At 37.6% G+C, this 16,792-nt stretch overlaps 1 protein-coding gene across 1 annotated transcript in view; it reads left to right on the forward strand.

The window, feature by feature from the left end:
• SLC2A9 (solute carrier family 2 member 9) overlaps positions 1-16,792 on the forward strand; it is a 78,064-nt gene that overhangs the window by 34,673 nt on the left and 26,599 nt on the right. Inside the window, exons 7-10 of the mRNA XM_054633228.2 lie at positions 2,387-2,574; positions 5,961-6,071; positions 13,975-14,076; positions 16,603-16,678. Of these exons, the coding sequence (XP_054489203.2) occupies positions 2,387-2,574; positions 5,961-6,071; positions 13,975-14,076; positions 16,603-16,678 (477 nt within the window). The remainder of the gene's footprint in view (positions 1-2,386; positions 2,575-5,960; positions 6,072-13,974; positions 14,077-16,602; positions 16,679-16,792) is intronic.

The following is a 16,792-nucleotide window of genomic DNA, read 5'->3' on the forward strand; positions in this document are numbered from 1 at the left end:
GATGTTGAGTAGCAGGAAAATGTTTTTCCAAGAAGGTTGGGTGATGTCTATTCAAAACTGTGCATGGATAGCATAATAATTTCTTAGTATTTCTTGACTTGTTGGTAATTTTAGTATCCATCACCATTGCCTAGTGGCATTTACATCTTTTTACTTAATGCCATGAAGGAAAGCAAAGAAATCGGGTATCTATGTTTTTCCTGCCTTGTACTTGACAATTTTGGCAATTGCGGTTTTTTAGTTCCTCATCCCTCTAGAAATACAGCAAACTCCCTTGTGCAAAAAAAGACAGATTGCTATCTTTTTACTTGATTGCACCTATATTTTTGACTTGTGTGACCTAAAGTAATGCTGAGGATTTTAAGAACAGGAAAAATAAAGAAAACTGTGCACTGGCCTATATTACACCAGATGCTTAAAAATCTGAGAGAATCCTTCCATGCAAGACTATGGTGATATATGTCTGGTTGTTCTCATCTTTACGTTAATTTTTCTCGATCGGCATTCTAATAGTACTGAGGAAAGTGTAATTTCAGCACGAGACATTGACTTAAACATACTGTAGGCCCACATTGTTTCTAATTTTACATCTCTTATCACTGTCTTTAAATATATCACATTGGCTAAAATGGGTGTTTAGCATGTTATTTATTAAAAAATGGGCAATAACCAAGGAAAAAACTGAGCAGCTTACTTTGAGTTCTGAGGTCTCAATTTGTTAATTAATTTCTGATTGTACAGCCTCTGTGAAAAGATAAGTGAAAGTGCTTTTACTGAGAGATTTAAAAGTTCTGACCTCTCCTCTCACAAGAGAGAAACTGACTATCAGAATATATGAATGTTATGAATTGACTCAATACTCAGAGGTGGTTCATGCCTTAAAAAAATCATCCTCCTTGTTAAGCAGAATCAGGTGGGTCCATTAAAATGCATTAGAAGTGCTGAGTGCCTCAGAAAAGCTTGGCCCAGAGCTCAACTTAGTTCCTTCCACTGCCAGGAGCAGGCAGAATGTGCAGCCTTGTGCATTCACCAAAGTATCAGAGAGGGAGGCTCTGGGAGGCCACCAGTTCATTTGTGTGTCCTATCTGTCACAGCAATGAAATGCCACAAATTGCCCTTTTCACCTGGGTAAAGATAAAATTTTGCAACTTCAATATCTAAATAAAGTCTGGAAGTATTAACCATGACTAGTCAGTATCTCTAATTTTCTTGACCATCAAAGGGCTTTTTATGGTCCAAAGATGTGTAAACATACCAAAATATGTGGTCACTTGTTTATAGGCAGTGTTATGCAAAGCTGTGGATAAGAAAAAATGGTTTTGCTCTTAGGTGAACTAAATGAACTTATTCATTTAATAAAAATGACAATTTTAAGTGACCTGCTGTGTAAAGGATTGTTTTGAATGTTAGCATCCTACTGGGTCGCAAAGCCTTGTTGCAGGGGTGTTTGTAATGTCATTGTTTCTCTGCAGTGACTCGGAGATGATGAGCATTTTAAACATCTCTTAAAATGCCAACCCCTGGGGTATGTTCATTAGATTGAGACAAAAGTATCTATGACTGCATAGACAGCATCTGTCAAACAAGGTTGGTGGAGACACATCACATCCAGTTGTGGGTATCTCTGTCTTGAGGGAGGTGTGAGGTGTAAAACCTGTCTTATTCACAGTGGAAGGGTAATTCAGGAAGCTTTCAGTGTGCAATACTAAATGGTGTGGTGTGTTTCTGGGGATTTAAGGTTGGTTGGTTGCTTACATTGGCCATGTAAATTTGTTCCCATGACTCCAGCAATGACAAATATAAAGTCTTGAACTGCTCTGGGTAATTATTTCTAGTATTAATTACCTTGACAAAGTGATTTCTTGTCTATATGCTAGTAAAAACAAGAGGTAATATGAAGAATAGTAGCTATTCCTTTCCAATGTCTCCCTTTTCTTGGTTTACCAGACTTACATGCATTTTTACATCTTACTACTTCTTTTACATCTTACTACTTCTCTGTCCAATCTATCTCCAGCAATGAAGCCAGCTATACTGTTAGGTTGCAAAAGTCAAGTCAAATAATGTTCAGAGGCACTCTGGTAATATTTTCAAGTCACACAGGGTTTTCACTCTTCACTGGACCTTAGGCTGTATTATATATGAAATAACATAAGAGAGATCTCTTAGGGAGACAATTTATGGTTGTGTTTCAGTTTTTGAGCCAAATAGAAGGGATTAACCAGATCACATCCAGAGCAGAATGATATTGTTGGCAGAAGAATAGAGTTGTAGCCCATGTTTGCCTCCTGTTTGTGCCAAACATTTCTATTTTAAAGAAGCATGACAGTTATAAATGCACACAGTGCCAAGTGTCTGGCCTAAAGTACGTGTCCTTTCTTTGCAGCATTTCAGAGATTCCTTGGGAAAGATGATGTGTCTCAGGAGATAGAGGAAGTTTTGGCGGAGTCTCGGGCCCAGAGGAACACCAAGCTGGTGTCGGTGGTTCAGCTGCTGAGAACGCGCGCGGTGCGATGGCAGATCCTGACCGTGGTCGTCACCATGGGCTGCTACCAGCTCTGTGGGCTGAATGCTGTAAGTGTCCTGCCTCAGGCCATGGCACCTCCTGGGCAGCCCCTTTCCCTTCTAACGAGGTTTGAATTACACTATTTACCAACCTCTGTGAATTCCCTTCAGCAGTGACTCTGTGAGAGCAGTGTGTGGGAAGATCCACAGAGATCTGTATTGCCCGGGTGCTTGTAAAGCAAAAAATGTTTGAGGAAAGACATGTTGGGTTAACTTTGAAGGAATACGTGGAAAGGTAGAAAAGATCAGCAAAGGAAGAGGATGCAGCTTTCACATCTGATACTCAGATTCTCTGTTTCTGAACATGCCCCATGCTTATTCAGAGTTTTTTCAGTAGACATTTTAGCTTGGATTCATTCAGTTTAGTACTTACAGAAGTCATCAAAATCAAAACTTCCTATAAGGGATTTTAAAAGGTTACACTGCATATTTGTTGAATTTTTTTGTTTTTTGTTTGTTTGTTTGTTTGTTTTTTGTTGGTGCTTCAATATTCCTGCCTTGGAAAGTGAAGCAAAAGAGGTAAAAGACATGAAACAGTGAATCCTATTGGCCATTAATATGTCTAAGGCTAATGGATATCAGACGTCTCCTTCACCACCTATCTGAGCCTATATGAGAAGGTCACAGTTCAGTTTAGGTCTGAAGATCCCTCCACCTGCTCCAAGCCCTTGGTTAGAGCAGGAATGACTTCAGGGCTGTCTCAGGCTACTGAGGGCCTTGTGCAGTTGTGTTTTAAACATATTCAAGGGTCAAGAGTCCATAACCCTCCTGGGAAACCTCTGCCGGGTGTTTACACCACTTACACTGTGGAAAGTGTGTCCTTTATATCCAGCCAGAACTATCCTTGCTGCAGCTTGTGGCATCTGGCTTAGATGCTTTATGCTGCACAAAACAAATATTCTCATGAAGCACCTCAAAGGGAAAGGGTTTTTTGTCATAGTTCAAAGTCATTACTTGCTTATATATATAAGTAATATTCTTACTGATGTAAGGAACTTTCACTGTGCTCTACATCACACTCCAGCTAGATTTTCCCCCCAGGGCTAATAAATCTATGTGCTTTTGTATCTGTGAACATTAGCTCAGGCTTATCTCAGGTATCTCTATAGCTTTAAGACTCCAAATAAAAGTAATTTGTCTAAGACTATTTAAAAGATTAATGCAATTGGAACTCTGGTATCTGAAAGCTTTTTGCAAAATACTAGGAGGGCATTAAAAGAGTTTTTTCTTCCTGTGGGGTAAACTACAATAATGTTTGTATAGGTGGAGTTTTCTTCTAATGGTAGGATTTCAGTGCTAATGGCAGGTTATTTTATTCCTCATTGTGGATATATTTTTGAGGAAAAAAGCTCCAGAATTATCTTGTCATCCAGTCTTTTTAAGATTTATCAACACATAATGGAGAAAAAAATGACACTTATAGTAGTAAACAGACTGTTCAATGGAGCACATTGCCTATAAGAAAAGATCACAGCTAAATTTTCTGGGGAAACTGAAGAGTTTTGTGACTTTGAGAATACTTAATAGTTGATGGAAATTGTCAAGTATTCTGTGGCAGAACAAAACCACACTCTCATGGCTTCAGTGAGGGTGTGGGTAGATAGTCAGGCAACTTAAGTCCAAAATGGATGCCAGAGTTACTTAAAAGTGTCATTGGATGGCCATTTTCTGAAAATATGCCTCAGAAAGACTGTCTTTGTCAGGGATCCTGTGTGTTGAGTTGGCTATTTCAAGCCTTCCTTTTTATTATTACTCTGTTTCTCCTCTCATGCAATGTCACCAAACATGAAAAAAAATTATTCACACAAAAATTGTGTTCTGAAATGGATTATTTAAATGGTTGTAAGTAGCAGTTAATAGTAAAACCAAGAGAATTAAGAGAGAGGTCAAGAGAAATAGCTGGACCACTTGGCTTTCCTGGCTGATGCTGCTCAAGCAATCTGAAGCTCCAAGATGAGAGGCCCGGTCCAGGTGTGCAGATACTGGTGAACCTGGGTCTTGGTTTGCCTGAGTGCATCTGAACCAACCTGCTGGGTGTGAGCCAGCACCAGCCAGGTTTTGCTGGCAGGGAAGGCTCCTTCTAACTCATTTGCTTTGTCTGTAGTGCCCTGTTAGTCAGTCTGGTCTTTTCCACAACTACCATCTGGACAGGGCATATGGGAAAGTTGAGATTCCTTCAGGCGACAATCTCAGGTCGTTCTCCAGGGAAATTGCCAGCTGGCAGATTTGTGTAATCATCCTGCTGGTACCTGAGAACACTTGCTTCTTTTTAAGGATTTTACTTAAGATCAAAATTTGTTTTGCTTAAAACAGTACATTTGTCTATTTCCACATGGAACATAAATCATGGTGAAGCTCCAATCATGTTAATGTTTTCAATTAGAACAAAATACCAGACAGCCTGACCTAAACTGACATAAATAAAATTTTTCCTATTAGTATCTTTTACTCTGTTAACATTTACCTGATACATATAAGTCTTAATAAACTTATTTATCCTCCACCATTTTGTCTCAGTTCTAAAGAAGTCACAAAACTATGGTGAAGTTTCACTGGTGAATGTTATACTTTTTCGTATTGAGGAATACACTGTATGACATACTGCTCTAAGGGGGTCATTCCCAAAGTGGGAAATTGATGTGAATGAGACCCTGATGCCTACCAGACTTGCTATTTTAGAATATTGCCACTATATATTCTCTGCTTGGACATGTCACTGCTGGATATGGTTTTAATGACTAAACATGACTGACTTTCTCTAAGTCATACAACCTGTATTTCTGTCCTTTAGTGACAGCTACTTCAAGCCTCTGATTAAAACAGCATATTACTTTTTGCCAAGCAACTCTAATCTTAAAAGTATCTTTCCTTTCTGTGGATAATAAAGAGAGATTGGGGAGATGGCTTGACTGCAGATATCCACACTCCAGTAAGGTTAATAACACCTCACTCCTTCTGTCCAAAAGATGAGCAGCTTCTTGTTGCCTCACAACATCTCTTTCCTGTTCTCTTCTCTGTTGTTACATGCTATTGAAGTATTCCATAAAGCTACACAAACCTGCTTTGTAAGCCACATGAAACCTGTTTGTATCCTGTTGCTCAAGCTTAAAGTGAGTTTCTTTGATTTACTCCTAAAGTGAATTAAGCTAAATTGAGTTGAAGCTGTTTGTAATTCTGCCTGGGTCTGCAAGTGAAACTACAGCAGCATTGTGCCTAATGCACCTGGAATTTGCACTTTCCCTGCATCTGTTTTCCTGTTCAGCCCTCGGTGACTTGGGAGTGCTCAGAGTTTTAACAAGTCCCACCTCAAGCAGACTGAATGGTTGGACTGAATACCAATATGTTGTAGTTCAACCTGTAATGATTAATAACTCCTTTTATTCTCTCTGATGCAGATCTGGTACTACACAAACAACATCTTTAGTGAATCTGGGATCGCTCGGGAAACAATCCCTTATGTTACACTAAGTACTGGTGGTGTTGAGACTCTGGCTGCTGTTTTTTCTGTAAGTATGGTTATGAAAATCCATTAGCATGCTTGATATTTTAATATGATTAGATTTTATTTTCTTATACAGCCAAAAATATAAAAAGAATAGTATGTTGATTAAGTGTAATGGTTGATATGCAATTCAAAATATTATTTCTAATTTTAATCCTAAACCAAATTGTTTTCTTGGAATATTTTTTTAAGATGCTCTTTAATTTTAGATCCACAAAAGGAACAGAAAAAGTTGCAGTGCTCTGTATGTGTGAAGAGAAGTCAGAAACAGCAAGGGCCAAAGTATATTACGTGGTGACTCATAAATTAGTTCACCTGGGAGAGCAAACTTACCTGGCAGAGGTTTATTCACATCTCAGTCTTCTCCTGCGCCTGCTGGGCAGCTGTGGTGCTGTTTGGAGAAGGCTCAGGCAGCTACAGGCACAGTTCAATGTGGCTGGCAGGAACAGCCACCCAGGAGAGTCCCATGTGGTGTTCAATTGTGCTGCCTCACTTAGCACAAACAGGCATCCTTCCCTAACCCATGAGCTCCAGAGCAGGTCCTTTGCTCTGCTCTGAATGTAAAGGGAGATGTTAATAGAAAAACTCATCCATGCACAGGAAAGGACTAGGGAAAAAATGCACTAAATGAGCAAACTAAAATGACAAGTAACTGCTAAGGAAATACATTTTTGTTTGCACTGCAATAGATAAGAAACAATGGCAGAAGTCTTAGGAATGGAAAGCTGCAAACAAGCCAGTAGTCCTTTCTTTGTTAGAATTTCTCCTTCATATATTCTATACCAACTCTACTTGAACAATACTGAACACAGCAGCAAGCATTTTTAAATGTCAGAAGAATGGTTTTGGAGAGTCCTTTTCAGTGGCAGAGTAACTGCTTGTGACCTACAAAATGTTAAACTAAATCCAGCTATCAGGTATGTTTTCTTATAGTCTAGGACATAAGGACTCTACAGGGTCACAAATTACCTTCTGGAGTTTGTGAATTTCCACAAATCTGGGTTTTTTTAATTAAAAATACTTTTATTTTATTATTCATTTTAATAGATAGAAATAGAGAAATATGAAAGTGCCTACCTCTTACAGTTTCTTTGTGATACTGCACACATGGTTCTTTGTTTAAGATGTATGGAAAAATAATAATGATAATTTTACCACTGATTTAAGTGAAGAATACACCTCTTTTATGTGAAAACAGATGATAATTACATGGAGATGATTCCATGATATTAAAGCCATTCTATAAATAGGGTCTGTTATCTTCCAATTCCTTCTGTGCTGTCGGCTTGTGGGGCTTCTCCAGAGCACACTCTTCATACATAATGAGGTGGATGGGTGTGCTTTGGCTCCTGGTATGTGTTTTAACTTTCTGTACTCAAGAGGAGCAAGAGGAGGTTTTCTTAATAATTTTTCTGTTAGTGCTACCTGCTGTGCCTCTGGAAATGCTCATGTACCAATATACCTGGTCCCTTCCAATTTCTCAGTTCAGACACACTGCCTTTTAGCCTTAGTTTTATTTCCTTAATCTTCATAAATGTTTCGTTTCTGTTTTTTAAAGGAACAACAATATGAATTTCATTTTTCAGTTGAAGATTTTGCAGCTTCTTTATTTGAGTAAGTTCCCATCAAGTTTTCATGCCTAGTGCTGAGGACGGGATTCCTCCCACTCCCAACCTCTCCCAATGTCTCCTTTTGATATTTTTTTAAAAAATCTCTTTCACAGCCTTAAATGTTAAGCCAGGTATATGCCTTTTATATTACTCAGGGAATAAACAGAAGAAAGCAAGAAGAAAACTCAATTTTCCTGGTATTTTTTAATATGTTGTGTTTGCTAGCCGAAACCAGATTTTACTCCCAATAAACTCCACAATTTCAGTAAAGGCAAACAGTTATAGAGGTATAGTTTCTGTCCTCTTAAATGAAATAGCAATTGGAAATGTCCACTAGAAATCATGCACCATCTGTAATCATTTTGCATAAATTAGGTGGTATGAGATTGAGCCTCAGTAAGAATACTTTGGTATTGATGACCTCCATTGATGGGACCCTTACAAATGCCAAAGGAAAATAGTGAAATAGAGATGTATTTCATGGAGAAACAAAGTAATATTTAGGAGATAAAATACTGAAACTGTGAAAATTTTTGAAAGTCTCCCTTTAATTCATCTCTTGGGAGCAGCAGCAGCACAACAATAATAATGTTGATGTGGTCCATGAGGAAATACAATTAATATTCCACCCTTTTCATGGCTCTGTATTGCCTCAGATCCCTTGATATGCCCACTTGTAGCATGATTTGCCTACAGCTCCATCCCTCCTCCTTTCCAGCAAAAGCCATATAAACAAGACATTGAAAGATGAAACATTTATCATAATTTTCCTTTCATTCACATAATTTGGCTGCAGCTTCCACTTACACCAACTCATCCTAATTTACTTCATTAAATATATATAGCATTGCATACCTGATGCCCTGGCTTCTCTCTAGGGAGACAATATAAATTTTCTGTATATTTTTTGATTAGTGATAGAGAATTCCACCCATTGTACGTAACACAGATTTGATTTAGAGGAATGGCTAGACAATTACTTTTTAGTGGGGTGCTCATTAATTTAAGTTTGTTTCTGATGGTTTTTATCCTCTGGAATGAAATACTGAGTAGATTTACTATTCATAGACATGTTACAGCAGTAAATTATCTAACCTGATGCAATTCTTTGCAGCAGGGTGGAATATACCTAAATAATTCCCTGTGTTTAGTAGAAGTCGGTTCTATCCCTTCTAAAGTACCACAAACTTAGTTTTTCTTCCGTAAGATTGATTACTGTTGCTGTTTTCTAAGTTTTAGCATTTCAGTTTAATTTTAGTTGTTGTCTTACTCTCAGTGGGCAAAGAAAACAATTTTCCAGTGCCTTTCTTTAGCACAGCAGCAGGGTGAATGGAAGGGGAGACAGAAGGAAATGTCTGAAAAGATTCCTTCCCTCCTCCATGAAGTCAGCCTAGAATAAAAGAGAATGTTATTCAAATTAAGCATCCCACATCCAATTTTGCCATCTGTGGCACCAAATTTGGTTTTCTTACAGTGTTCACAGAAAGAGTCTAGACGTGACTATATTGAGAAGACTGTGCCCCAAGTATTTCCCATAGGATGATGCATGGAGGTGTTACTAAAAGCCTGTGACAGAGACAAGCTGTGTGAAGGCTGGAATGAGTTAAAATACATTGCAGTACTAGACCACAAAAGAATGTAGGAAATCCTTTGCAGTATCACACAGAAGTCAGGGAAGCCAGCCTTCTTTAGCAAGATGATTCTTATCTGCTTTAGGATGTCATGAGAAATGGCTCTTAGACTCATTCTTTGTTTCTTTTATTGTTAATAGATCTCAGTATAGAAGGAAATATTCCCTGCTCAGGGCATGGCACATCTTAAATAAAGGGTATTCCAGATACTTCCAGAGGTGTTCTCATCTCCAACACATTTCCTTCATAGTTTCCACAGGATGATGCAAGACATCTCCACTGAAACTCTGGGTCCACTGTCAGAGGAGAAAGAGACATGTCCAAGTAACAGCCAGTCTTAGCAAGTGAAAAAAATTAGGTGACAAATACCAGAATCTCGAGGGTTCCTAGGAAGTTCTGTTAGAATCTGATTTTTAGTAAGACTTTTAATGCAGTCCCATGTGACATTGTTCCCACCAACTCAGAATCAGCCTTCACATACCCATCATTTCCAGTAGGATGTAAGTAGGGAGGGCAAGAATGGGGCAAACATGGCATTTCCCCCTATTTCTCCCCTCACCCTGCCAAGCTGTTGCTCAAGAATCACCAGAATTTGAAGGTGATATCTTGGTCTGTAGTAGACTAGATAGAGGCAGCAATAGAAAAGAGATTGGTCAAGCAGCATCTCAGATCATGGTGTTTGTCAAAGGCCAGAGGCATTTGGACATATTTTCTCTGCAGAGTGGACTGCAGAGAGAGACTGTGCTAATGCACACTGCCTTAGCCCACAACTGATCAACAGGATTGCTTTTAGGTAAAGATATTACTCCTTTTAATTGTTTTAGTACACATGGACTTTTGAATAGATGAGGACTGCATGTGTTGAAGTAACTGTGTAGTGCCTTACAGAAGAAAAAGTCTCATCATGAAGGTCTGCCTTACAGCACCACTCCTAAGACCCAAGGTGTGCATGGTTAAAGGCTGCATTTATGTAGTACAAATTCTTTGGCAGGATATATTCAGAAATTGGAAGGTTTAAAGATGTATATTCTGCTGCTGAGTATTAAATGCATTGGGTTTGAGTAATTCTTTTATCAATCTATTCAGGATGATCTGCATCAGGGCATTCAAATACCATAATTAGAAAATAAAGCATCAGCCACAATAAGTTGTCACAGATCAAGGCTGAGACCTAGTCTGGCTTTTATAGCATAAACTTGATAGCTCAACACTTTTAATAACTGAATCATCACTAGAAGGAGCTTTGTTTCTGAAGCTATTGCTCCAGAAATATCTACAGTTTACTCAAGGGACAGAATAGGAATAAGGAAATGAATGGTTTTGTGCTGCCCTAGGGGCTGTTGCCAAGCACTGCTGAGGCAAAAGTTTCTGGCTAAGATGATGGGCTATGTCCTGGCTGTGCTGGTCTTGGCAGGTATCAAGTATGGAGAGCATCTTTAGTGAACAGAAAATTTCACTGCCAAGTGAAGCTGATTAAGGATGCCTTATATAAGATATATTGTATAAGATCCTGTTGTGGCTTTAATACAGATACAGGCAAATTGATGTGAGAACCTTGCAGACAGACATTTCTTTAAAGCTTGTGCTTATGTGGTCAAAGTTGATCCTAGGCCTCTAAATTCCAGTTTAAGTACTTAAATACAATACCCCCTTTTTTGTTTTAAAATTAATAATTCATACAGTAGACTAATGGATATACATCAAAGTATGAATCAAAACCCCCCAGTTTATAATTCTCAGCCTGCTGTTCCTCTCCTTTTCCTGGGTACAAGATACTACACATTGTGTCATAGAGTGATATAAATGAGGTTATCCATTTTAATCCTGATATTTAAAATGGAAATAACACAGTGTTAACTTGCCATGTTAAGTCTGAGTCTAGTCACAGAGTCTTAGACCTTTATCCAAAATACATGAGAAAGAAAGTGTGGCTATTCTTGACATTAACTTATAGAGCAAACTTCTTCACAGAGCTGAGACATCAAGAAAACCTGAGAGGGTTTCTTTAGTATAATTTAGGGCCAGGATATAAGTAGGGAATAGAATGCAATGACCTGCTATTTGGACTGCAGGACTTGCTTGCACATTCATTTTATCCAAGGAAGCTTGTCTGATCTATTTTAATGCACTCTGCTTTCATTATGTCAGCCCTGGTATCTGCAGCTGACTCAAGTGAAAAGGTTGACATTTGTTTCTTTAACTTTAATCACAAGTGTTTCCTGACAGACAGAAGTAAGTTGTGTGAGCTGTTAATGTAGTTTGTATATCAGTTGCCTTTTTATCACAAAACATTTGTGTTATGAGAATTTTGGATGCAATATTTTTTACACATTTTCAGTCATTTCAGTTGTGCTAACCATCATGGCTGGGTATAGGTTTCTACAAATGCATGTTTATGATCACACAGAAACAAGTATCAGCCTACACAGCCTGGCACATAACTCAGGTGTTATCACAGAAAACAGTTCTAATGTTCTTCTGTTGTCTGTACTTGAGCATGTACTGGATTTCTTGTTATTTAATTTACTCTACTGTACAGCATATTTTGATTTGCTATAGATCTTCAATAGGTAACAGTTACCAGTACATAGCAGTGGAGCATTCAGAACTATAAATACTTGGAAACTGGTGAATCATATTCCACTTCTTATGAGTCATAAGCATCTTAGTGGGTTTTGCAAGTGAACAAGTTTCGGATTTGTATAATCATAACTAAAAAATTAAGTTGTTGTCTGTTTACACCCTCAAAACCAGCATTTCTTTCACCAGGAAAACTTTCTTTTATGGAAGACCAAGTCCAAACTGTCCTTCCTTACTGGAATTTGTCTTGCTTTGAGTTTTACAAGTGAAAACTATATATAACATTTTCCCCATATTTTGTATGAGAGGCATCCATGAACTTTTTCCCTCTAAGAGAACCATCATACCTGACCCTGTTTTAATACAAAACCCCTCAGCTGTGTAACACCAAGATGTCTTGATCATGGTCACCAATCCAGCATTGAAAAATAAGAGAAATTACACAGCATGTCAAATTACATGTGCAACATTTATTGCTGAACATATGATCCACTCCAAATTAAATGTGAAATATCTGTTGCAGAAGTTTCTTGCAGAAATTGCAGAAGACGGGTCTTACAGACCTATCAAATAATTTTTTAGCCCTCCCAGCCATTGAAGTTGTCTCTTGGTTCAGTGTCTGTGTGGTCATGTGTGTTTGCAAGATGGATTTATTAATCATAATGGGAAATAGCTGCCATATTGCAGAGGTTTTGACAGTGAAACAGTTGCAGTTTTGAAACATTTGGACCTCATAAGATCTTCTTAAGATGAGTTCAGGTCTTTTTAAAATTCCAAAATTCTATTATGGAAGCCGTGGAAATTGTCCAAATTAATATATTTCCCCATTTAAAGAAAGAAAGAATGAAAAAACTTGCCACAGAGCTGTTTTCAGTGACCTGCAGCACCACAGAGCATATCTCTGGTGAGGAAGTTCAGCTCAGGGTGCAACATCAATATGAGTTTAGGACAGACAGCCTGCCCTAAAATCCACTGGTGAGCTCCAGACTGAGGGAGAAGCACTTGCCTCTCAAGGCATTTGATCTGTGGGTGTCTCTGTTCTTTGCTTTAACACATTTCTTTTGGTTGCTGGCAGTGGAGTGATGTGTGTTGTTTCCCAGAATTAAGGGTATTACTCCAGATTTCATTTTAGTTGCCTGTTTTATTTTTTTCCTCAAAGGATGTGCAGAAGATGGCATTCAGTCACCAGTCAATAATGATATGGCAAACAGTTTTGGGATTCTGACTTCAACTTATTTGAAGTGGTACATTATAATCTTCATAAAATCCTCTTATTTTTCTTATAAGAAAGCCAAGTGTAATTAGTAATTCTAGTAGTTACCAACATGAAATGTACATCAGCTGTTATGACAAAATGAGTCAGACTAGCAGAGTTTCAAGTTACAGCTTTTTAAGAAATTTTTCATTGTGTTTTTCTCTGCTAGATAAGTATTTAGATTTTGTGGTTTATATTCAGATGTTAAATATAAATTGAAAATAGGTGTAACTGCACAAGTATCAGTGTTAAAATCACTTCTCTGAGCAAAATTTTCTGCTGCATGGATTTTTTTTGCTTTGATATTCTAATTGCACTAATTATCCAAAATGAAAATTAAATGCTTATCCTACATTTGAGAAAGAAAGAAATTTAAAATAAATTTTTGTTTAATTAAGATGTAATTTATGCTAAAAATATTTAAATCTCAAATTTTAAATGTCTTAAGCTTAAATTCAGAGAGATGTTGAAATTAGGAAACAGTCAAAATGCAAAAGCAAGAGACTATAATTCACTTCAACGCAGTGGTATTTAAAAATTATGTATTGTAAGAACATTGTCATAGAAATCTAGTGCATATTTGTAAGCCATTCAAACAATGAACAATTTTTTCAGTGGTCTTAGATAAGGATACCATACTGACTTGTTCTTTCAAACATGTTAAATGTAAATATAACTGTAAGCACAATTATGAATGTCATAACTTATGAACAGTGTAAAATCAATTCATGGTTGAGTTTTGATCTTCATATTTAATAGGAAAACATATTTCATGATCCAAGCTTTCCAGTGTTTTCTCAAGAAAGTCAAATGCCACCTTTTGTTTTCCAGGGCTTGGTGATTGAGCGGCTTGGGCGCAGGCCTCTGCTCATTGGAGGTTTTGGGCTGATGATCGTCTTCTTTGCCGTGCTCACTGTCTCCCTGACCTTACAGGTAACACCAGGGCCACTGTAGATTTTTACTCTCTCATTTACCTATTTTAAATCTGCTTGATACTGGTTTGTTTCAACATTCTTGCATGAGCCAATCCTTTTAATCAGCTTGGCATGAGGAGGGAAAGGTCTCTTATACTAATTTATGAATCTGTTTGCTCCAAATTTTTTGCATTAAAAAGCTATAGGGACTTTCACATATTTTCACATTCAGACTCCTTAACTCAAAGATTTATGCATATGATGAACCATTATGAAGACAGTTTTACCCATAGCTGAATAAACAGTTTACCCATATTTTGTGGGTGTATCTTTGTAATTCACTCTCTCTGAGATTTCTTTCATGCTTTATATGTCATTCCTACTTTACATTTGGAATTTTTTAATGAAAAATTTCCACATTTGATGTTTCTTTCAAGTTACTTTTCTGGTATTTGTATAGGCAATAAAAATACTCGTTCTTTGGAGAACATTTGGCCTTAGAAGAAAGATGGGAATAGACTTTTTAGCAGGGCTTTTTGTGATAGGACAAGGGGCAATAATTTTTAACTGAACCAGGGTCAGTTTAGATTAGATATAAGGAAGAAGTGTTTTGCAGTGAGGGTGGTGAAGTGTTGGAACAGGTTGTCCAGAGAAATGGTTGATGCCCCATGTCTGGAAACACTCATGGCTAGGTTGGAAAGGCCCTGAAGAAACTGATTTGGTTGAAGATGTCTCTGCTCATTGCAGGGGATTGGAATTAGATGAGCTCTAAAGGTCTCTTTCAATCAATATCTTCCTATGATGATATGGTTTTAAGTTATCAGATGTTATTAGTACTCAATTCTCCAGATGTTTCAAATTATCGTATTTTATTTATTAAACCAGTTTAAACTCTGGCCCTGCATAATTTTCCTTTTTTGACTTCCATCTGTGTAATAATGTGGTTTGTTTATGTTCCTGAGGACTTTAGAGAAGTAAAACTGAGATTTGCAATGGCACGGATTTGGGTGGTGTTTCATCAAAGTGTTTTCCTGCTGGTTTTGATTCCTGTGTGGTGCCATTAATCTGACTTCCAAATCTTGTTTCTTGTTTGAAGGGAGTCAGTAGGTCAGGTTGACTGGCAGGTCTGTGTCACAGCACTGCAGTGTAATTTGATTTACCTGTATGTACTTCACAACAAAGCTTTACTTCACACTCCTGCCAGAACAGCTGTAAGAGAGCTCTCCTCCTGAAGAGAGATGCTAAGGCATATTTTGTATGCCAAATGAAAAACTCCCTTCCAGATCTTTTAAAGCCAAACTGGGGGTGTGATGACCTTCAGCTATTTAAAATCCCTTTCAGTTTTACCTCCTTTCAAAAGGAAAATCTTTTCAATCTGTAAACTATTAGAGATTTGCTTTGAACAAAGGATCACAGTACAAATAGGCTTAATCCCAGAGAAATTTATATTTACTCCATATTTGCACCTTCTCTTTCTCAGAGACCTTGGATTTGCTTCCAGACAAGAACCCTAGATTGTGTAATTTTGATAGATCTACAACCCTTTTTGTTAATGTTAATGTCCAGGAGACCATGGTTTCCACATAACTAAGGAAATAACCCAGACTAAAAGAGGAAAACGTCAGAAAATGGGGGCCTTTCCTTAACACTGAAAAAATAATTACTTCCTTTAGCAAGGATATTTTTAGAGTGCCATTCAAGGTGGTGATAGTACACCTACATGTATGGTAACAAACTTTTCAAAAATAGCAAAATTCTATTAAAAATATCATTCACACTTTGCTGCAGTAAAGCACCTGTTGGAGAGAGAAAGAAATGGGCATATATGTTTTTTTCTCATCTATTAGTATTAGACTAAAACATACACATTCATGATTCAGAAACAGTGTCCTGCAAGCTCCACAGGAATTGCTCTTCATATTTCAAGTTCCTGATATTTAGAGGTCTCAGTAGAGAAAAATCTACTTAGAAGTAGAGGAAAGATAGCATATATGGCCTTCCTTGTCTGCAAAATCAGATTATAGCTAAAAAGCCCTGGACTGTGGCTTTCCCATGCTTTGGCAAGGTTCAGATCCCTGATTGAACTACCAAATGTCAGCCATAGTCTTCAGCCAAGCCTTTCACTGGTGAACTGTGAAGCTCTGTGGGCCGTCCTAGATGCTCTTTTAAAACATTACTGAAATAATGTTTTAAAAATGAAATTAAAAAATTTTAAAAATCCACCTGAGGTGGATGGAGGTGCTGAAGTGTTCAGTGTTCCAGCTTGGCTTGAGCTTTGCCACAAGAAGCTGTGATTTTTTGGAGTTCTGACTGTGGTACATTGCTTGTTACTGTTTCTCTACAGGGATTTCAGAGAGACCAAGGCCTTTAAACACAAATCATCTAATAAGGTCCTACAGAAATGCTGGGATTTTCTAAAGTAACCCCAAACTAAATTCTGAAATAGATCAAGAATCATGGAAAACACTATCTATTATCTGCAAGTTTTTAAAAATATTTGTGATATGTACAATATATCTAAAATTAATGTCTTTTATCTACCCAGAACACTGTGCATTGGCTTCCTTACCTCAGTATATTTTGTATCCTTGCAATCATTGCATCGTTCTGCATTGGACCAGGTATGTCTGTACCTATTTTTCATGTTTCTTTGTACATCTGAGGACAGGTATTTTTGCACTGGCATTATGCTAGCAAATCAGTTGTACAGAACTTTGCCTTGGCAGTAAACCAGA

Source organism: Agelaius phoeniceus, chromosome 4 (assembly GCF_051311805.1).
Source record: "Agelaius phoeniceus isolate bAgePho1 chromosome 4, bAgePho1.hap1, whole genome shotgun sequence".
NCBI lineage: Eukaryota > Metazoa > Chordata > Aves > Passeriformes > Icteridae > Agelaius > Agelaius phoeniceus.